Source organism: Chaetodon trifascialis, chromosome 14, assembly GCF_039877785.1.
Source record: "Chaetodon trifascialis isolate fChaTrf1 chromosome 14, fChaTrf1.hap1, whole genome shotgun sequence".
NCBI lineage: Eukaryota > Metazoa > Chordata > Actinopteri > Chaetodontiformes > Chaetodontidae > Chaetodon > Chaetodon trifascialis.
Genome location: NC_092069.1, coordinates 6,242,941 through 6,265,892, shown reverse-complemented (window position 1 = coordinate 6,265,892; position 22,952 = coordinate 6,242,941). Strand labels below are relative to the sequence as shown.

The following is a 22,952-nucleotide window of genomic DNA, read 5'->3' as shown; positions in this document are numbered from 1 at the left end:
GAGGTGATGGGGAAAGGAGGGAATGTCTGAGGGCATCTGGTGGATGGATGGAAAATGGCAGTGAAGGGGGCTGAGGATAGGGAATGCTGCTGGAGAGATAAAGCAGAGAGACTGTGACACAGGCAGACCCAAACCACTGAGAGTGACTTATAACATTTCTATATTAATAATCCAGTATGTTTTTCCAGCTTTTCCAAGATACATCACTGAAGTTTATGTTTTTGTTCTGGTTTTACAATGCCGCTCTATTTTTGAAAGAATGCTTTGTCTTAGACTGATGACATTCATGTCAGGGTGCCCTTTGTCCTCTTCCTTGAAGATGCAGACAACCTGATTGAGGAATATCTTGTGAGCTTTAACACTCACTGGCATGTTATATCATGTCATGTTGTACATCAAAACAACATTCCGGGTGGATTATTTTTAAAAGAGTGGATTCACTGAAATCCCAAAACAACATGTCTTTCCAGCTTCTTCCAGCAGTTTGCTTTCCTACAGACAGTTTTGTGTGAAGATATCTGTCACGGAGGTTTCCAGCTCCTTCGAAATACAATGAAAGAGGATCGAATTTAAAGCTGGTCAGTGTGTTGTATGGGTTATAAAAACAAACCAAGTTAAATGTTCTTAAATCTTAATGCCTCAATGAAATGACCGAGCAGGGAGGACATTTTTTCCTCAGGAAGATCGTGTTCCATCAGCCCTCTTTGTAACATTGAGCACCTTCAGCCAAACATCCCTGCTCTTCCCTAGATTAGAGTGGCTGAAGGAAGACATTCATTCCTTCATTATGTACACTATTGATCCTGAACAAGCCTCCGGGTCATGACTGGGTCTGTATCTATTGACAGATGGCTGCACTGGGACCAGTAAAGCAAGTGCACTTGTTGTAATGGCTTTGAAATGGAAGACTCATGAGGGCTTTAATGGCTGTGTGACACCTCACCTGTCTGTGTGACTGAGCTCCAGCTGTCAAAGGCAGACTGATGGGAAAGCACGATGAGACGAGATGTGTGATATGTGTCACATAAAGGTGAGTTGCAGGGCAAATGAGACATCCTTATGAAAGGACCATGCCTTAATGAGACCAGGTTTTTCAGGTGGATCAGTTTGATATGTTATTTGGAACAACCTGGCTGGTTTATCTGGGATATTTCATGTAATCATTACAGAGACAAACTAATGTGATATTTAGTTTTTGGATGGAACGGTGCCACTCCTTCTGAAATGAAAGCAGAGAGGGAGACATTAAAAAGAAAATCTTGCAGACACTTATTGGAATAATATCTTGGTTGCCATGCCACCCAATGGTATGAATAATGAATTCAGTATCACTCCATTCTTATGGTAATTTTTAATGTTTGGTATTGCTTTCCAGTTTGACACTGATGTTTTGAAGGTCTGAGTAATGTCAGTGATGTGAAATCTCACAGAAGGTTAATGTGAACACAGAGAGATATTTGTTGAAATGCTGCCAATAATTCCTCATTGTGCACATAAACAGTTTCCTTGTGTGTATGGTCAAAGCTGGAGCCGGAAATGAGTCTATACACTAAGATGGATGTTTACAACAGAGCGCAGAGTGATTTGGGATTCAGTGTGTCTTTATCATGGACACGTCACCAGTAAATAGCCATGGCTCAAAGCACTAACCCTCAGATTTACCTTTTTTTTTTTTTTTTGCTTTTTGCCTTTATTGAACAGGACAGTTGCAGAGTGGAAAGATAGAGAGGGGACAACATGCAGAAAAGGGCCACAAGTTGGAATCGAAGCCAACCCCTCATACTGACTGACATCCCGAACCTCGCACCTGAAATCATACAGAGCAAGTGCCCCAAAATAACACACAGTATACATATTGTACTGTGCTATTTATTCATCAATAGACTGAACACAACAATAGCAATAAGGAAGAACACATTAATGTGTTTTTCTAAATATCCAAGGCTTGTTTGGGTTTTATACATTTCATACATGCTGGCTTAAAATGTGTTAACTCATTCATGAAGGAGAGAACATTGGTCTGTGGTTGAATTGTTTAGCCATAATTACCAGAGAATTAGCATGTTGCCTTTGACTTCCAGAAATGCAGAAATTAGCAGTGATCTTTTTATTTGACATACTTTAAAGGAGTATTTTGCAGATGCCACACACTGCGCTTGGGTTTTGCTTGTCCTATAGGCAGCGTGGCAGTAGAGCCCCCCCTCAGCTTACTCCCTGTAAGCAGTTTGTTAACATCCTCAATTACAATTACAGTCATTTGTCAGACTAACATATGAATTCACACACCAACGGCGCAGCATCAGGGGCAGTTTTGGGGTTCAGTATCTTGCCCAAGGATACTTCAGCATGTGGACTGCCAAGGCAGAAATTTTTTTGGATTCCAAAGAGAAAAAGACCCTTCAATGCAAACAGACGAAGACTGTGGCTACAAGCAACAAAGCGAGTTGACTGGAATGACAACATCATTAAAAATGCACTGGTATGTGGAGCTCATTTTATATCAGGTATGTCTGTTTTGTTGTGTTACTTATTTCTGATATAACATAGTGGCCTAAGCGGTTAGCTAGTGTTAGCAAGTGTTTGTCCAAAATGATTTGGCTTGTAGCTAATCTTGGCTAGCTATCCTTAGCTAACTACCTAGGTGGTGTTAACGTTACATAGCCTAGTTTACCGGTAGTTCATACGTTCGTCCCATACAATGATCCTGGGCACAATCTCGCAATTTTCTCTTAGGTGAAGCCTCGATAGACTATTATGGCTGACTTTGACTTTGTCCCTTCTGTGTTTGAGTACACTGAAACAAGCAAGAGAGCAAGACCTGAATCAAAATTGGAGGGGCAAGGCATCTTTACACAAGTTGACATAAGCTGTTTCTAAACAATCAATACTCTTGCATGCTTTGAGAAAGATGAAAGCTTATTTGTAAGCTACTTGTAAGCTATCATCCATCCATCCATTATCTATACCACCAATCCCTTTCAGGGTTGCGGGGGGCTGGAGCCTATCCCAGCTACAGTGGGCAAGAGGCGGGGTACACCCTGAACCGGTCGCCAGTCGATTGCAGGGCCACATGCAAGGACAAACAACCATTCACACTCACACTCACACCTATGGACAATTTAGAGTCATCAATTAACCTAATGAGCATGTTTTTGGTCTGTGGGAGGAAGCCGGAGTACCTGGAGAGAACCCACGCATGCACGGGAAGAACAAGCAAACTTCACACAGAAAGGCCCCGCCTGACCCGAGGATCGAACCGGCAACCTTCTTGCTGTGAGGCACGCGCACTACCTGCTGCGCCACCATGCAGCCCACTTGTAAGCTATCATGTGCAATCAAATCTTAGATTTCAAAGGAGAATACAGCGAGCAGAGACTATCACCCCCATCCGAGAGACTGCCATCCACATTGACTGCAGAGGAATGCATTGCAACCAATTAGCTTAACGTTAGCTAGCTATCTAAATTAACTTACTCACCCGCCATGCATGTGCAATTTGCCATCAAGGTGAAGTGCCTGCATATGTGTGGGATTACTCACGACATGAGGGCTTTGTGTCCTTGTCATTGACTTGGAAGCACTTCAGCCTTCAGGACACAAAACTCCTTATTTAGGTCACTATACCTCACATCCTGGACATGTTCACAGACAACGTAGTTGTAAGCGTCCAGTGATTTGTACACACCGAGCTTCTCCTTGGTGTAGACGCTAGGTTGTTCGACCAGATAACAATATATCTCCTGCCACTCGATTGCTGGCCATTTAGTTAAATCATCCAGCCATTCCCTATTCTGAATCGAATATGGATCTCTAAGGATCTTTCTCCATCACTTTAAATTAATTTTTTGAGCTAGCATCAAAAGAAAGTTATCAATATTTACGTAATTATAGCGAGTAAACTAACTTAATACAAGTAATTTAACAGAAAAAAAATCTACTTAATTACTTCATAACAGTAAATTGTAAGATTTACTTGATATTTTGATGAAAGCAACATTCCTATCTGAAAAAACAAATTGAGTTTACTTAATTAATTGAGAGGCTGACGTTTAAATTTCTTATCATGAAAACTTTCCTACACTGGTCTTGGAATGAGATTTTCCTTCAGTTGTGCTCCAAAGCATTTTTTCAAACCTTTTCAGTCATTTTCAGTCGTTTTATACTTGCTATGCTACAGTTTCTAAACTAGCTGATGCTTAAAGTGTAACAGTGTAACAGTTTTGGACCCAATTGCAGTACCACCAGTACATGTAAGTCACTCTCACTGACTTTGATCTCAGGTGTGTGCGTTTGTGTGGCAGAGACGGATAAGCCATAGTATTGAACGAGACTATTGACTCTCAAAGTACTAGATGAGACAAGATCAATGTTCCAATCGGAACTATTGAGAGTCTCAGGAAATGTTTGGCGAACCAAATATTCAACAGTCACAGTCAGGCATAGATCCAGGAAGTGCCGGGCAAAACACTTGGTCGGGTACTGAAAGCAGAGGTTCTTACCAGAGAACAGAAGATCAGGTGAAGTCAAAGGCAGGCAGGTCCAATAACGAGAGACCAGCCCAATCAATCTGGCACTGAGGGAGTGTAGGAAAGGACTGATTGGGAATGAATCTCAGGTGAGTGGGCAGGTGGGCGTGGCTGGCAAGGGGAGTGAGAGTGGAAAAGTACTGACAGCACAGGTGAACAGAAGAAGACATGGCAGTAGGTAAGGCCTGAGGTTGAATGTGTCTCCAGCTTCAAGTTCCTGGGAGTCCACATCTCTGAGGACCTCTCCTGGACCCTCAACTCCCCCACCTTGATAAAGAAGGCTCAACAACGCCTCTACTTCCTGAGGAGACTGAAGAGAGTTTACCTGGCTCGCCAAATCCTAGTTAACTTCTTCTGCTGCTCCATTGAGAACATCCTGACCAACTGCATATCAATATGGTAAGGCCCTGTAACGAGTGGTGAAAACCACCCAGTACATTATTGGTGCACAACTAATTGCCATCGAGGACCTCCAGCGCAAGTAGTGTCTAAGAAGGGCACCCAGCATCAGGAGAGACAGCTCCCACCCAATCACGTCACCTGTTTACATACCGTGTTGCACATGTTTTATGGTTTCATAGAAATTACTTGCAATACCTGCAATACTGTTTATGCCTCATGCCAATAGCACTACTTATATGCATTTATATTTTTGGATATTATGACTATTTGTACTTCTGGTTAGATGCTAAACTGCATTTCGTTGTCTCTGTGTTGCACTCTGGCAATGACAATAAAGTTGAAGCTAATCTAATCTAATCTAATCTAATCTAATCTCACAAACATCACAACTACCTGTCTCTTCATCAACACTGAGCAGGGTTTCTGTTGTCTAGTAATTACTGGTTAAATGTGAAAATCAATGGGACCCTATCAAGGTAATCCTGTACCACTTCACCCACTCACTACCTGCAGGAGGAGACATATACATCAGAAGAGAACATAAGCCTGGACTCATGGGGAAGGCGATCAGCCCAATGGATTAATACAGCATTTGGTAAAAAGTGTGTATTTCAAAATGCAAGGTGAAATTGTGTAATTACAAATAAACTGTAAAACATGCATATACTTTAAGCTTTCTTTGTTCTAAGTTTATATAACACTACTCAACAAAGAACCAGCTCAATCCCTATTTATGTAGTTTATAAGTAAGGAGGTGCTGTACTGTAACACATGGTTTTACTATTTTATGATTTCAATCCACCTTTTTTAATTATTTGAAATGACTCTACCATAAGCATAAGTCTCCCATCAATTACACCAACAACACTGGATCCACATCCTTCCCTGTACTCAAGACTCCTACAAAGACTGAACTCTGCCACATCCACTCTTCCAGATTGTAGCTCATAGCTGCAGATCAGTGTGTGTTTCCAGCCTTTACATTTGCTTGTTGCCTGTTTCCCATGACTAATACTGATTCTCCTCTCCTTTCACTCTCGTCTGCTCCACTTCAGATCCTGTCTAAAACCATTTCATCTCATCAAACCTGCTCCCCAGTCTCTGACCTCTGCTCAGCTTCTCTCTACATCGTCTCGAGTCTCTCTGCTTGGCTTGACCCTGGCTTTGCATCCCATTTCTTTTGCGCACACCCCCACCCCCCAGTTTCCCCACCTCTGGACTCCCTCTAATAAACTGTCACTGGATAAGTCAATCAGTTAGCAGCCCCTCTGCTCCACCCCATGAGCTCCTTTTCCCTTCTACAGTTCCATATGAGGCTGATTTAGGAGCCTGCCAAGCCTTTGTAGTACAGTGCTCAATCGTTTTTGAGCAACACCCCCTCACACATGCCAGCGAAAGAGCCAAGACTTGTTTCCTGATGAGCTGCCTTCACAGAGCTGTTCTTACCTGGATTTCGGTGGTGTGGGAGAAACAGTCAGATCTTTGTTTTTCCTCTTCCCTATCCATGGATGAGATGGGAATTTTCTTTTTTTTTTTTTTTTTGGATCACCTGGTCCACGGCAAGGATGCTGCCAGGACACTTCTGTCCCTCTGCCAAGGCTCCCAAAGTGTCGCTGAGATGGCAGTTGAGGAAGCCTTCCCAGAGGCCATCTCAACATCAAGAGTTGCCTGTATTGTGGTCAGGTAGGGTTAGCGTTAAGGGTCAGATTGTCCACTTCCTATCCTACTGTCCCTGCATCCAGTAAAAGGAGAAACTTGTCAGTAGTTGGAGATGTTCTGCTGGGCTCTACTGTCTGTTCACTTCCCCCTAGAGCTTTACTAAATGACACCTTAGACTAATCCTTCACCCTGTCTACCCTCATTGATTCAGATGCCGATGAGGGCTTTGTAGATCAAAAGGACGGCTGCTCAGATGGGTATTAACATTGCCCCCCTGGATTCATCCACTGAGGCCACTGCTCTCTCTCGCAAGGGTTGGTGAAAACGCTCATTCCATTGGCTCTGTATCTCTACAGTAGAAGTCTCCAGGACCACATTTTTTGCCATGTTGATGCACATGTACGCATATGCACGCACACGCAGGCTTACATGGTTAGAACAATGCCAGCCACACTGTTGGCTGATAAAATGAAAAAAAAAAAAAAGACTTCTAAATGACTTCATAGCAGAGGGAAATGACTTTAGGAGGATCCACTGGCAATATTATATCCAGCTGTTTTTGTTTTTCTACATTGCATGTCTTAATGTGATGACTGGACAGAAATAAATTTCTCTTCTCTGTTTGCTTCGTTCTTAGACTCATTTCAAACACAACAGATAAGGAGTTCCAGGTCTAATTTCTTAATGTTTCAGGCAATCTTTCCTTTCTAATGTCTACATCTGGATGCTGGGCCACATGACAGAATTAGAGCCTTAACAATTAGCTCCAAGCCAGGCATCAAAACTTTGTTTTCCATAGTTCCTCCACCGATCAAAAACTCCACAGGCTGCTTGTTATGAGCTTGAACACTGTGCACTCCTGACCTCTTGTGGCTGAAACTTGTAGAACGCTCTTTCAACGAGCTGCTTTGCTGCTGGTATTTTCTCCCTGGTTCATGTCAAGTTTGAGATATGAACAGCTGAAATAAATGCTGAGGGCCAGACAGGAAGTGTCTGTTGGGATGGAGCATTGCCAAAGGGTTATGGTTTGGGAGGGTTAGACCCTCCTGAAGCTACTTGTTTCAGTTATTGAGTCATTAGATTGAGTTCACCAGCAGAGCAAACAGTTTAGATGGAGCTGAGACAAAAGAAAAAGTCATCAGTGCATAACAGTCCTGGAAAGACTACTGGTAGCAGCAGTATCAGTAGTTAGGCTAGTCTTACTATCAGAAGTGATATTAATAAGCAGAAGTACTTAAACAATTAACAAGTCATCCAAAATAAAATATTCTAAGCTAGACAAGTCAACACACAGGGTAAATATGTGGATGAAGGAACACCAAGTTGAGTTTGTGGATTTCATTCTGCAAAGGCACTGACAGATTTGTTTGACTGATATTAACGATAATGTAACGTCTCTGTGCTGTGATGAATGTTTTTCACTTCATCAAAGGTTACCTTGACAAATCTGATGTCTGCACTGTATTCATTTGTAATGATACCTGTAAACAGGGTAGTCCTACACAGGTACTGCAAATTTGTCAGAACAGCTTTTCTTCTCTTTAGTTGTTGGCCCAGTAGTGACTTTGAGTAATACGTGGACTTACCATGAACTCACAGGTTGGAAAAAAAGCCCCATCTCCCCTGACTCAATCCACTGAAGAGCTTGCTGTAGCCTTGCATCTCTGTTGTGCTCTTCTGCCATGAGTGGATCTCCAAATTTCAACCAAAGTTGGGGCTTGTCCATTTTCCAACATGACAGCTGGTGACAAACTTCCTCACATTACAGCTAAACATGTTTCTGAAAACACTTCAGGTGACATTTAGCTAATGCATCCAACTGTCGATGTACAGCAAGTTACACCTGCCTGATTCAGAGTTTATCACCACTGCTCAGTTTGTTCTCCACAGCGCTGTATGATGTTAATGATTCTGCACATCCAGCAGTCAAAAAGACCTTCAATATTCACCAAGATGCTCTTGAAGAGCTACGGCTTGTAGTAAAAGCTGATAGAACAAAATTCATGCTAATGTCCAGAGCCAAAGACACAGACTATAATGATGTTAATATTTCTACTATGAACAGAAGCTTAGTATGAGTCACAGAACAGAAATATCTCCAAATCTGGACTGATGGAAAACTCACATTCACATTTCATGAAGATAATCTTGTGTTCCAACTGAGGCAGAAAGTTTGCTTTTTTACACAAATGAAACCATCTTTCCCACGTTTGCAGGAAGACGGTTGTTGAGGCAGTTTTCATGTCAGTCCCAATTGCAAAAAATGTATTTTATTTCACATCTTAACAATCCTAATTTGTCTCGCAAATTCTTTTCCCTCAATGGGAAGTGTTAATGTTTTTTTTTATATTGGTTTTGCTCTTTCTCTGTTAGCATCTCTCTGTTTCCCTTTTCCTTGTTTTTGTAATTGACTTGATGACATTATCAATGAGAGTTGCCCTTCGATGATCTCTTGAGTATAAACAAAGGCTGAATGAATAAATGGATGCAGCCAAATCTAAACCTAGTTATACTTGTGCACTTATTTTGGTGGAAGTAGCACAAAAGTGTAATCAGTAACACATTTCTCTACACAGACAGTAATATTGTATGAGATGAAAGTAACTAGAAATGTTATTACGTTTTGAAAGTAACTTGCCTCACACAGATTCTCGGTGTCTGTATCTGTATATAAGAGTAGCAGAGTCAGACCCTGTTAAACTGAGTCTTCAGCAGCACAAAACCCCGCAACTGAGTTTAAACTCACCTATTAAAATCAAAAATAATGTATAATGATCTAAATAGAACGCCTGATCCAAAGGAGACAAAATATACCCTTAACAAGCATCATGGTTGTGTTTAAAATTTAATCCTGTAACATACTCCGTAAGAGGGAAAATGTACAATACAATTATCAAGTATGCAGTTGTGTTTCCATCGGAGATGTGGAATGAAACTGTAAGAGAGGTAAAAGAGTGAAGGTAAAACTTGTTCCATAATCTTCTTTGCAGAGGAACATCATGTTGAAGGTCCCATGTTGTCACTGGAGACAGGAGGCTGGACACACCAAGCGTGAGACTGTTAAAATGTCCACTTTACTCGCTCTTCTTGTAGTCCTCCAAGTGGGCTAGGATCCATCCAGATGGTCCCAGGATGGCCAGGGAGAACAGGCCGAGTCCAACGACAGTTTCCTGGACACGAGACAGAGCGGATTCAGTCAGCTGACAGCCAATCAACATCTGTCAAAGGCCTAATTTGAAATCAATGCTCATATTAGGATTTCTTGGGAGTGCCGTTCAAATCTGTTCTCCCGTTTCCCAGGAATCTTTTCCACGACAGGCCTGTATTTGTTTTTCCTTTTCAATGTGCTGAGTGGTGTCATTCACCCATGCACACAGCCCCATCAGTCTTTTCTCTCATAGCAGAGGAGCGACATTTGTGGCTCCAATATCACTCTGTATATAATAACGTGCAGACATTACTGGATACACTGCATGTGTAGCTTTTCAACATGGGAAACAGATGATTTTTTTAAAACTCTAAATAAATAAAACCCTTAACCCTACATCGTGTGCTCTGGTGGAAAAAGGACAAGGCTAATTTAAAAACCTATTTTACTATTTATTTTTGCATTAGCTGTACACATGTATTTTGTTATCGACTGGACCTTTATGACCAGTTTTAATTAACTGTTTAATTTATCAAGCAAAAAGTCCCAATATCCTTGGTTGCAGTTGCTCAAGTGTGAGGATGCTCTGGCTTTGTCAGTTTTATATCACATCTTTAAGGTTAGGACTGTTTGTTGAACAAAACAAAACATGTGAGGATCTGAGCTGAGAGGGACATTTTCACTATTTTCTGACAATCTACATTTATAATACACAGTTTAAGCGAGAGTGAAAATAATTGTTGGTGGCAGCCTTAAAGGTGCAGCAGCAATGTGAAAAATTATTTAGGCACGTGAGTGCGACTGACTCTGAATTCTGATGTTAATTCTGGAAGACAAACATTAAACTTGCCTGTTGTCTGGCTAAAGACCTCTCAGTCAAGTGGTGTGTGTGTGTGTGTGTGTGTGTGTGTGTGTGTGTGTGTGTGTGTGTGTGTGTGTGTGTGTGTGTGTGTGTGTGTTCAGCCACACATCATTGTTGGGGAAGAAGCTCCAGTCTTTCACACCACTGTTCAATTGTGAGAGGACAGACGTCTTCTCTGTAATGGATTTCATCGTGTTTAGAGTCAGAACCTCCGAGTTAGACTTTCATGCTATAGCAGTAGTTATAGTTTAGAAACTTAATGGGTTTTTGGATTTAGCAGCTAGTGAAAAACAGGGTGTCAGTATGGTGCACCTGTTATCTCAATGTGTGAAACAGAAAACATGATCAGGACATCCCTTCAGAAGGAGCAACATGGACGTTGAGAGGACACAGGTTTGTTTTGCACACAATGTGATCAATTAATTCTGTAATATACAACTTTTAGTTATCTCCTCAACTGTTCTCCACTTTGAGGATGTAAGCTCATTGTTGACCTTTATTCACAGACCTTTGAACAGAGACAGGGGAGACTTCTCACTCCTGTACACGTCCACCTGATATCATGATCCATGTTATCAAGTTCCTGAGCAAACTCAGCAACCCAGCCCTTTATTCTCGTTGCTACCAATGGTACAAACTAATGATCTAAGGGGACTGCAGAACAACAAACAGGCGGCCAGCTACACTGATACTGCTAACATTTACATAGATTAAACCAGCAATGCAGTCTCAAATATCACCCAACTAATACCTATGTAAAAGAACTCTTTTGCTGAGCAGCCCAGCAGGTAGGCCGGGTTTCTCCAAAAACTGATTAAAATCTTCAGGACTTTCGTTATGTGAGCTGAGCAGACGGTGGGGGGAAAGGCTAATTTACCCAGTCCCTGTACTGGCTATTTCAATGAGTTAACATAAATGTAATAAGGATTTCCCGTGAACTGACTTGAGGTGTTCACTCAGGTATGATCACCAGTCACTGAAGATGAGGTCATTACACTCACAGCTTCACAAAGATATTTTATCACGGAACAGAACGTGAGGAGACATCCTGGCTAACGTTACCTCGGTGTGTTAGCTTGGGCCTAGCTTGGTGAGAAGTGGAAATGGACATATAAGGATATTAAAGGGCGGCGTAAAATACTTGACAGTAAATAAAGCTGTATCAGCTCAGTTAGTTTAGTTATTTCACACACTGGCTTTTAATAACAAAATAAACGCGTTTAAAACTAGCCGCTGGTTTTGACCTCATCAGCCAAGGACAGCTAACGGCTGCTAGCTAGCCGTCCAGTTAGCATGAGCCCAAGGTGGTTTAGAGATAAATGCAGACTTACAACTGGGCCGACTTTGTCCTTGGCCGGTTTAGTGTAGAGACTCGCCCTCTGAGAGACGGTCTGTCCCCGCAGGGCAGGAGCAGCACGGCGGGCGATGGTCGTCAGGAGCAGCGGCATGTTTGTCTGCTACAGTGAAGAGATGTCTTATCGACTGAAGGAGCTGGTATGGCGACAACAGGAAGTGAGTCAACGGAAAGAGTCATTTCTCTTCTTCTCTGCTTCGATTTACCGGAGATCTCCAACGAGTCGCACAGTGCCGCCTACTGGATGTTGATATGCACGGAGGTATGACATGTAGTGGCGGAAAGTGGATTTGCCATGATGTGTGAATATCAATCATCAATCAACAGCAATCAAAATGCAGGTACAATACTACTCATAACTATAGCTAGTCATTGTTAAGTCCTTATCCATGATCGTAACCTTTATCCATAATCACCAACCAATATCAGATTATACAAAAAACAGGCCAATAATGTACTGTTCCATCCCATAGGAGCCAAATAGACATCAGTGCTCATTATTCCATATAGGCTGACAACACAGCATCAATGCCAGCAACAGGCCAATATTCAACACAGGAACAGATGCACATCAATCTGCATTCTGTTGCTCTTTATTACTTACACGAATTATAAGTATAATTGGACAGAAATCATTTCTTAACAAGGCTTTTATTGTGACACAATTCCAGGAAAGTGTATTGGAAACCTCATTACACTGTTCCCATTCAGCACTTGAAATGTAGTTACTGCCATCTATTGGCACTTGTACATTACTACACACTACAGTTGGCTGAGACATAAACACAGATACACCCACAGTGACTGAAAAAGGACAATAATGGTGTTTTTTATTCCAAGAAATACAGTAATAGCAAATACCTCCACAGATGATGCAGGCAACAGGAGCCTCCACAGCTGCAGCCAGGTTTTCACCGAGGGACACTGCACAAAGTCCACAAAGTCTTTCATAGTCCTGTAAGCCATCTGCAGACCCTGGGATGTAAGGATGACCTCCTCTATTTGGTCAACGGCCTCATAGAGGCCTGTGTCCTCATGTCCACTGAAAAATACACAAAACATGGTTTTGAGTAGTGTGTATTAACTTGGACTTTGCAACATTGTCAACACATTTGAGAAGAATAGTTTTCTATATTTGAAGAATCCTTATCCCACATCAATCACAGCACATCAGATGGGACCTTTGGTATGTAAGGTTTGCACAACTGAAAAGGTAACAAAGTTTCAACACAAATAAAGGATTCGAGTTATTGATTTGATGTGAAGTCTGTACCTCTGTTTCCTTCACAGTCCATGATTCCATTACCAAGAGGTTAACATGAGGAACAAAGTGGAACGATCATCTAATTTGATAAAAGAAAAAAACACTCAAATATTATATATAATAAACAATACAAATTAATTTACAGCAGTAAAGGTCTTGAGGTTCATCACAGTTTTTATCCGAAACTTTTATCCTAAACACACACACACACACACACACACACACACACACACACACACGAACAGGGAGAAAGAGAGAGAGGGAGAGAGTTAGACAGGAGAAAGAGAAAAGAGAGAGAGAGAGAGAGAGATGTACATAACCCCATGCTATCAAAAAGCCCAACAGATAATGATGTAATGCTGCACAGAGGCCTCTGTTACGAAGAAAAGACAAATCTACAAAAAACACTCCAGCTCATGTGTTTGGAAGCTAAGCTGTGGGTGGGTGTGATGGTAACTCAAAGGATCAGCAAATGATCACATTCTGTTTTCTCTACGTTTTACAGTGTCCCAACTTTTGTGGATTTGGAGTTGTACAGCTTTGAACCAGCAGTGCAACATTATCCTTCTGACAACAGCATTTGAGCTTCTCACCCCAAGTGTGTAAATATGATCTATAACAACTAGATCACAATGGAGGACACTGACTGTTTCTTGTTCTTTCTTCTCAGTATGCGGTCATATATTACGAAGGGATAAGCTTTGTTTGAGAACGGGCTGCAGGCAGGAAGACAAAAGACTGCTGGAGAAAAACAGAAAAGCGTGGGAAATCCTACATCAGAGCACAGACGACGAGATGCTCTGGTTGACCAATCAACAGCCTGCAATGTTTCTAACTCCACCTTTAAGTACCACATCAGCGTGCCAGGTACCTCAACAGAGGGGTAACCATAATGTGTCAGATAGATCTCTTGTTTCATTCACTGGGGTGGAGCATTGAGACTTCCTCCACCACATTATGTGCTCAATAGCAGACTAAATGATTAGTATTGTTTCATTGTATGTGTGACAAGTAAGAAGTGATAATAGCACAGTAGCAGTAGCAAACATTTACTCCTCAGCCAGTTGTTTTTTGGGCATAAACACTCTTTAAAACTAGAGTTCTACATTAAACCCTTCTATTACTCAGTGGTTCAATAAGAAATGTCACTTTAAGGCTCTTTCCATTGATGTTAATGAATCAAACTTCCACACAGTGAACTGGGGGCCTTGGGGTCAGGATCAGTTCCCTCTTTGCCAGTTGGTAATCCAGCCGTGGTTGTACCCTCTGTGAAGTGAACAGTCTTCAGCCTGAGGTTTTGTAATGTCAAAGCTTTTTGGCCCGAGCCCAACCTGCAGGCAACTCCACGTGAGGGGTAAGCCTCTCTGGTGCAGCCTGCTGCCCACGTAACATACAGGCTGCCTCCTGCGACCAGGGGACGGGGGAGCAGTGGTATGTATTAATCCCCTTCACCCCATCCCTCAACATTTAACCCCCATCCCTCCACAACAACACCCTACAGATTTTGGTCAGACGAAGAACTTTTCACTCTCTACATCTCGTTTGTTCAGATTTGAATTTTTTTTTTTATCCCCGCTCCGTTTTTCCTTCCAGGACTGTTCCCAGACAGACCGTTTACTTCAATTACGTGTCATCTTGTTTGTCTAACACCTCAGAAGATGGGGATTGACTCCAGGGTCAATATTTCAGAAAATGTTGCACCTTATGGGGGAGAAAGTGCCTTTACCCAACTGGAGCACAACATAGTGGCTGCATACCTTATTACTGCAGGTAAGACAGAGACGGCCAGTGAGTGAGTATTGTGTTGTTTCAGTGTGATTTATCTGCTTCGCGGTCTTCTGGTGAACCTTGTATAGTGAAATGATCAAATTTAACAGTCATTATAAAGAACAGCATCAATGAATGCAGGAATGGTATGAAGTGATTTTATTAAATTCCCAGTCAGGAGCTGCGACTCTTTGTTCTGCTGTACATAGCCTTTCCCCAAACATGCTGCCCATCCAACGGCTTTTACCCAAACAGTACATAGACACATTCCTATTGGCTCTGGCCTTTGTGTTTTCAACATAAATGCTGCCAGGGTTATTTTCTCTGGCAGTGTTTTTCTCCCCATCCGTGACATTAAGGTCAGAAATCAGAAGAGAAAGGGAACAGGAAGAGAGGTGGTCATTAGAAACACACTCACACACTGCGTCCTGCCAACTGGTTAGGGTTTGGAAAGATACTGGCTGAGGTTATACTTCAGATAAAGTAGCCACATCTTTTAATATTTAACAAAGACCACCATTTTCCCTTGACCCTTACAGAGTCCTTTGAATGACGATAACACAACCATAAAACTTTTAGTTGCTATGAGGGAGTTTTGTAGGAAAACAAATAAAATACGTCAGCTGTGAACTTTTGCTGATTCATTCAGAGTCAACATTTTGCAACGTTGCAGGTTTCTTTTATGAGAGGGCTTTTTTTTTTGTGCTGACAAACACAGTCCAGAAGACATTATGTTTCTCTCAGAGGTGTCTGCTGTTGCAAACGAATCGTTTATAAATGGAACTTACAGGAGAAAGTGTTGGCCTAGCACTGATGCTGCACTGCATACAGTCTGTTTACACGTTTGTTTCTTACACATTCAAATCTCGTCATGTTGTCCTTGTCATTTTTGGATTACACTGACAAAGTTCTGCATCCAGTGATTGTTGAATGATGGGTGCACCCAAGCTTCAACTGACACTTATGTTTAGTATCCATCCATCAGTAGTTTTTGTGTGGAATGTTGTTTCTAGTGCTCACAGCATTGAAAAAATATTAAAAAAAATAAAATAATAATCCCTTTGGAAGTCCGTTATAACAAAGGAAAACTCCCCTCAGTGGTGGGGATATTGACTCTGGAGGGATTTGTTGGTGTGAAACAGGGATAGTGTTAGTCAGTGTAGCAGAATGTTTCTGTTAGCTGTTTCTAATGGCTTTGAAAAACAGGGAAAATGTGGACATGTTGGTAAAGGAAACAACCGTATCAGATAAACAGGAGGGCTTAGACTATTCCAGGCCTTTAATGGTGTAGGAAAATTAGTCCATTGTTGTCCTTTGAAAAGCTGCTCTGATAGCATTATGTAACGTATCCAGGTCTTGGCACTGTATTCAGTGTCTGATGTTTAGTGAGACTGGCTGATATGAAAACATGTTCAATGTTAGATTCCTGCTAGGAATTGGTGATCATCTTTAAAACTCTTTTTGAATCCCTATTTCTGTGTTTCTCTTGTGGAATTGCAGTAATGATCACTCTGTCCCATGTGCACCATATGTGGCCATTTCTTTATATACAACATGGTAATGGTTACCAACCTCTACAAGGACTGTAGGAACTACCGTCAAGAGGCACATCAGAACAAGTGAATTTCTGTATTGAGACTCTCACTTCTTGTGGATGTTATTGATTTCCATTTAAACTCCATGCAATCAATCTTTTGGAGCCATCAGAGGAAAGGCATCTGAAAGCACTTATGTGCTGTGTTTACCCCTCAGCCAGCGTGACCTCTGTGTAGAATAAATCTAGGATTACGGGCTGCAGCTTTGACTTTCACCTCCCACAGTGCGACACTAATTCACGTCTCCTTTTCTTTTCTCAGGTGTCATTAGTTTAATGAGCAACATTGTGGTGCTGCTGATGTTTGTGAAGTTTAAGGAGCTCCGCACTGCCACCAACTTCATTATAATCAACCTGGCTTTAACTGACATCGGGGTGGCTGGTATCGGCTATCCCATGTCAGCTGCCTCAGATATCCATGGCAGCTGGAAATTTGGCTACACTGGTTGTCAGGTGGGTTATTTCACTGGCTGCGCAACCAACATGTACACCGATGTTACTGTTTTCTAGGATCCATCCTACATGGTCTCATTGTGCACTTGCACTGCGCGAATAGGGGTGTAACTGTGCACAGAAATCATGATTCTGTTCATAAAAGCTTGGTTTGACCTTTGAGTCTGCATTGCGTGCATCAGTCCACATGCTGTGTAGTCTGTGCGCCCCCAATCATGACCCCGTACCGTGATGGTTTGACAGGAAAACACAACCCATTACAGACCCCCTCCTTTGTTTCAGCAGCATTACAAACAGATTGTCATGATATTTTCATTCTATTTCTGACATTTGAACAAAATGAGATATATTACTCCGTATTATTTAGTTCCAAGTCAAATCCAAAAAACTAAAAACCAGTCACATATACACTTCACAACAAGTTGTGTGTAAGGTGAGAGCTTTGTACTCGTCAGGCTTAACTCTGAACCACAGTGTAATGTAAACTTATGGTTGGATTTAGCCCCTCCATTGCTCACTAATAAGACCCAGTCAGTTGGACCAGCCTTGTAGTTCTCCACGCCATCCTGTTTTGCCAAACCTTTGAAAATGTCACCCTGACAAACGTGACTGATTCTGAGCTGACCATGAGACTGAACCTGTCAGCAGGCTGACGCAAGTTCACTTACTGCACTGCAGCAGGCCGCGTGTTTGAGTCTTAGGGCAGATTATGGATTTTTTCTCAGTCCTTGTTATTGCAGAGTAATACTGAGCCATGTGATGGTAATCTACAGTGAGAAGCAGAGCTGGGAGAGCCAGAGACAAATGTTTTAACGATACAATATTTACTGCTTACGTTAGGTAGCACTGATCAATGTCACCTTAAAGGACAACACAAGGATTTTCTCCACTCACTGATGTATATGCTGCAATCCATCTGACCATGGGCACATAAGAGACCAGTAGACTGTTGGAAGTGTTTATCTAATATTGGTTGCAGTTTATTTCAGTATGCTCTCAAATCAAGAATTAGTATTTGCCTTCCACAAATCATTAAAGCTTTGATATCTTTGTGTTCTTGACTTTTCTAGATAGCAAAACAACCAATTTTAAAATGTCACTTTGGACTATGGGAAATGTGAATTTGAATTTTTTTGAAACACTGAAATTATGGGTGGAAATATGCTGAACAAATGTTGGAAAACCATTTTCGTAAATTTATGTGTCAATAATATGCATTTAGTTTTAACCAATAAAGCCCCAGGCCTATTATCATTACAGTGAAAAGCTATTATTTTGAACTATGTGTTTTAAAAAGCACTTACATTACATTTGTATCCAGATCTATGCAGCTCTCAACATCTTCTTTGGTATGGCCAGTATCGGCCTGCTGACTGTGGTGGCCATCGACCGCTACCTCACCATCTGCAGACCAGACATAGGTATTTATTTACTGCTCTTCTGTTCTCCAGGCAAAGGTGGAATTCTTTTTTTTTTCTTTTGTCCCCATATTTTTTTCATATTCTCCATATTTTGTTAATTAGAACTAAAGTAATGACAAGATACAGTCATTTGCCAGTTTTAGTCAATCTAACTAAAAACCATGTAGTCTAATGCAATAGTTCTGCAATAAATCCTCTTCATGGCAGTTAAAATGCTCAAAACATTTTAGAGGCTGCAGTTTGTGGTGCTGTTGAACTGTGCTGCATTATAGTGAGTGGTGTACAGTATCTATTATTTTGTCCACCCCATTTATATCACTGAGGGTGGGTTAAAACACTTTCAACTAAAACTGAACATTAGAACCATTATGAACGTAGAATTAACTGCAGGGATGTTGTATTAGACTACATTAGCTTTAGCTAGGTGTAGCTAATAATCTGATCTCCAAGGTTATTGGTGGCCCCTGACCTTTCCTCTAGCACCACCACCTGATCAAAAAAAAACATTACTTGAACACATCAAATATCAACTCAAATGTCGAGTTTGATGAGAGTCACTGAACGCCCCCATGTTCTCGACAGAATAAATTTTGTTGACGTGACAACATCGCAAAGTAACTACAGTGTGTAATCAACCTAATAAAAATAAATCACAATGAAGCCAGTATCTTCAGTTTACGGACGTTCCTAACCCTCAGTATGAAAGTTCATGTCATTCCTCTCTCCAGGGCAGAAAATGACGGTGCGGTCGTACAACCTTCTCATTCTGGCAGCCTGGCTGAATGCTGTGTTCTGGTCCTCCATGCCTATAGTGGGCTGGGCTGGTTATGCCCCCGACCCCACAGGAGCTACATGCACCATCAACTGGAGACAAAATGATGCGTAAGTTAACAAAAGACTGGATATGTTATTGTGTACATGGCAGTATAGAACATTTTGTTAAAAGCAGTACTCACAAACGATGACAAAGCACTTACTGGGTTGTAATAGCCATCGTGTCTCATTCTCTCGAAGTTCACAGTTCAATTTATTCATAAAAATATGGAAATTACAGTGCTCCTATCCTAATCAACCAATGCTGATTACCAAAACACAAGAAACAAATACCCCTAATACAAATCATAGATAAAATGAACATGTATTCTGTCAACACTGTCAAAAAGAACCTTTCAAACAACAATAGAAAAGCACACTACAGCCTGATTCCAAAGGAGTTGGGACGCTGTTGTAAAAAAAAGTTGTGAAACACAGCTATATAAAGGTTATTTCTACATGGGCTTGGGAACACCATGTAAAATCCTGAATCATTCCAAAGTTGGGGTGCTGTTTGAAACATAAATGAAAACAGAATTACAATCATTTGCAAACGAAATGTGTTTACTGACAAGTGTTCCTGCCCCAGTCTAATAATATCCTTTATATATTCATGTGTTCACAAAGTGGTGAACCTCACCTAATCCTTGCTGTGAATGACTGAGCCTTCTGACGATGTCCCACACTATAACTAGCTCTGCTTTTCCCCCACAGCTCCTTCATCTCTTACACGATGGCAGTGATCGCTGTGAACTTTGTGGTGCCACTGTCTGTCATGTTTTACTGCTACTACAATGTGTCGGTCACTGTGAGGAGATACAAAGCCAGCAACTGCTTGGACAGTATCAACGTTGACTGGTCAGACCAGATGGATGTCACCAAGGTGAAAAGCTGAGCCACACTCAGCCATTTTCAGACTCTCTTATTTCTTCTACTCTGCTGTCAATGAGCAGTTGGCTGATGAAGGCATTCCAACATCCAACATCTCAGCTGATTACCAGTCAGTTAATCAGAGTTTTTCCCGCATGTATTGTGTGAAAATGTCTTATTTGTGAAACACTTCCAGTGTACAGTACATTGTAACCACAGCAGACATGTGACATGTGACATGGTCTTATTGCATCCAGAATCCAATATCAAATATTGACACAGCAATGTCCAGCAGAGATGTGTGTTTCGCATTCATCTGTGTTCAGTTCTAATCAAAAAAGTCTTCATGGGCCAGATATCAACCCACACTTTAGCAGTGTAACTGTGACCCAATGTATCTTTTGCCCATTTACCCCCTTCACGTCTACCTACCAGTGTTTGTATGTTGAGCATACTAGTTTGGGTTACCTCTGGACCACCAAGTCGTCAGATCCAGCTATTTGGCTGTGTTCGGCTATTTTATCATGCCTTCCCTCCCCTCTCCTTTGAAACTGTCATGGGTGTTCTGCTCCAAGCCAGAAGATCACTGAACTGGTGGGTAGGATCTCTAGGTTCCACCAGATACAAGAGGACATCCAACTCTTGGAGTGCCTCATTATTGCATTTGCAAGCGGGCTGGAAACAACCAACCCGTGTTCTGGATCAACAATGTCATTGACCATACAGCAACTGTATCAGTGACAGATGGCCTGGACAAGGTTTGGGGCTAAATCCCTGCCCTGCTCCACACCCATCACCACCCTGTAGTGGTTCTCCTTCTCAAATGAAAGGCAGAAAAAAACACCTTCTGTCCATCTCACTCCAAGTGACCAGCTGCAGCTGGACAAGCACCAGATGCAGGAAAATCAATTTAGGTGATATCAATCATCTAAACCTGCATCACTACCTCCCAGCCTGTCGTGGTAGGCCTGGGCCATCAAGCCGGCAAACACAGCAGTTTTAAACACAGACTTTGACACTGTTGATGATGGTATTTTACTAGAGAGATTAGAAAATAGGTCAGCCTAGCCAGCCCGTTTCAGAACAGAATCTACAGGACAGACAGTTTTTTCTGTAAACTGGAAGTAAGTACTCTATGTGGAGAATCCCTAGATTCAATTCTTTGGCCATTACTATTTAAACTCTATATGTTCCCAGTCACATATATTATAAAGAAACACAAAAAAATGACTCATTAAATGACTTAATTGACTTATTATTGCTCATGAAAATGATAAACAGATGTACTCTGGGCAAGAAAAAAGCTTACTTTGAGTCTTCTTGACCAGGATAACCAAAGCAGAGCACTAAAACAGCTTCTTATGCATGTTTTTTGGCTGATTTAACATGCCCTTTTTCACTTCCATGTCTATCTGCTTGATTGACTTATTTCTTCTGTACTGTAAACAATATTCTGTGCATATTATAACAAAGCTATGTTGCTGTGTTTGTGGCCGGCAGATGTCCATCGTGATGATTGTCATGTTCCTGGTGGCCTGGTCCCCGTACTCCATGGTGTGTCTCTGGGCATCGTTTGGTGACCCCAAGACTATCCCTGCTCCCATGGCTATCATCGCTCCACTCTTTGCCAAGTCCTCCACCTTTTACAACCCCTGCATTTATGTTATTGCAAACAAAAAGTGAGCATTTTCTCTTTATTATGCTTGGATGGCAGTTAATGTGAGTGCACAGGTACTTGTTTTAAATATGCATGTGAGAGACAGTTGTGGGGGGTAGAGGGGGACATGTTATTTTACTGTTTTAATGCTGTACTGTATTTGAATGCACCGTCCACTCACTACACACAGCAGATACTGCCTTGAAATTAACATATAAATGATCTTTTTCTGCAGGTTCAGAAGAGCCATCATAGGGATGATCCGATGTCAAACCAGGCAGCGAATCACCATCAATACCCAGGTTCCCATGACAACCTCCCAACAACCTCTGACCCAGTGAGGTGAAATTGCATCAGCATCACACTGTATTAATACACACTGGCATTCAAACCATGTATAGAAGATTCCGAGGATAAAATACCATTCACGGTCAGTGTTTTGTGTTTCTACTATAGCCATTGTTCTGTTGAATAACCTAATGCACTGTGGTGTTTACTGTGTAAATTCCACTTGCTGTGCTGTTGTACTCTTTGTGTTCCAGTTAATTCAATAAGAAATGGACAATGAAACTCTGTGTGTGAACAGCATTCTTCAACTGCTTGACAAAATCCAATATAGTTTTTGTTATTCTTGCTATTCTAACTAGTTAGATGCAGTGTAATTATTCACAAAGATGTACATAAGATCAGAAAATTAAATGATGAAAGAAAATAACTCCAATCTTGAAACTTTAACTAAAAACTAGGACCATATACTAACAATATAGCAACAATAATGCTGGTAATATTCTGTATGTCAGTGCTAGACATGTCTAGTAGACCCTGTGTACTGTGATGTATGTCAAGGTGTTTTATTTGAATAGCATAGATGGGTATTGGGAATAACTAAAAATGTAGTGTTTTTATCTATATAATATCTATTTAAGTTTTACAGTGCTTTGGCAAAAGCCTACAGGCAAAAATGTTGCTAATACTTCAGTAACAACAGTGAGTCAAACTGAGTTTTTGTAATAAATCTGGTATCTAAATCTGATATACCCAGCATCTGTTTTTTTTTTGGTCATATTATAATGATTGCACATTTTACAGCAGAATGTTATTGTCTTAATATTATTATTAATAATAATATTGTGGAATATAGTTTATTTGTTATTGTTGCATT

The 22,952-nt window shown here is 41.3% G+C and overlaps 3 protein-coding genes across 3 annotated transcripts in view; 2 read left to right on the top strand and 1 right to left on the bottom strand.

Annotated features, from left to right (window-relative positions):
• daam1a (dishevelled associated activator of morphogenesis 1a) overlaps nucleotides 1-22,952 on the top strand; it is a 157,558-nt gene that overhangs the window by 59,575 nt on the left and 75,031 nt on the right. The window lies entirely within an intron of this gene.
• Nucleotides 9,414-12,113, bottom strand: cox8a (cytochrome c oxidase subunit 8A). Its single transcript, XM_070979515.1, has 2 exons — nucleotides 11,929-12,113; nucleotides 9,414-9,757 (listed from the first exon to the last, which is right to left on the bottom strand). The coding sequence occupies exons 1-2, from the start codon at nucleotides 12,043-12,045 to the stop codon at nucleotides 9,662-9,664; spliced, it is 213 nt and encodes a 70-aa protein (XP_070835616.1). The 5' UTR covers nucleotides 12,046-12,113; the 3' UTR covers nucleotides 9,414-9,661.
• Nucleotides 14,735-22,551, top strand: rrh (retinal pigment epithelium-derived rhodopsin homolog). The gene is made up of 7 exons (XM_070979665.1): nucleotides 14,735-14,985; nucleotides 16,839-17,029; nucleotides 18,351-18,450; nucleotides 19,179-19,332; nucleotides 19,978-20,146; nucleotides 21,634-21,812; nucleotides 22,026-22,551. The coding sequence occupies exons 1-7, from the start codon at nucleotides 14,874-14,876 to the stop codon at nucleotides 22,129-22,131; spliced, it is 1,011 nt and encodes a 336-aa protein (XP_070835766.1). The 5' UTR covers nucleotides 14,735-14,873; the 3' UTR covers nucleotides 22,132-22,551.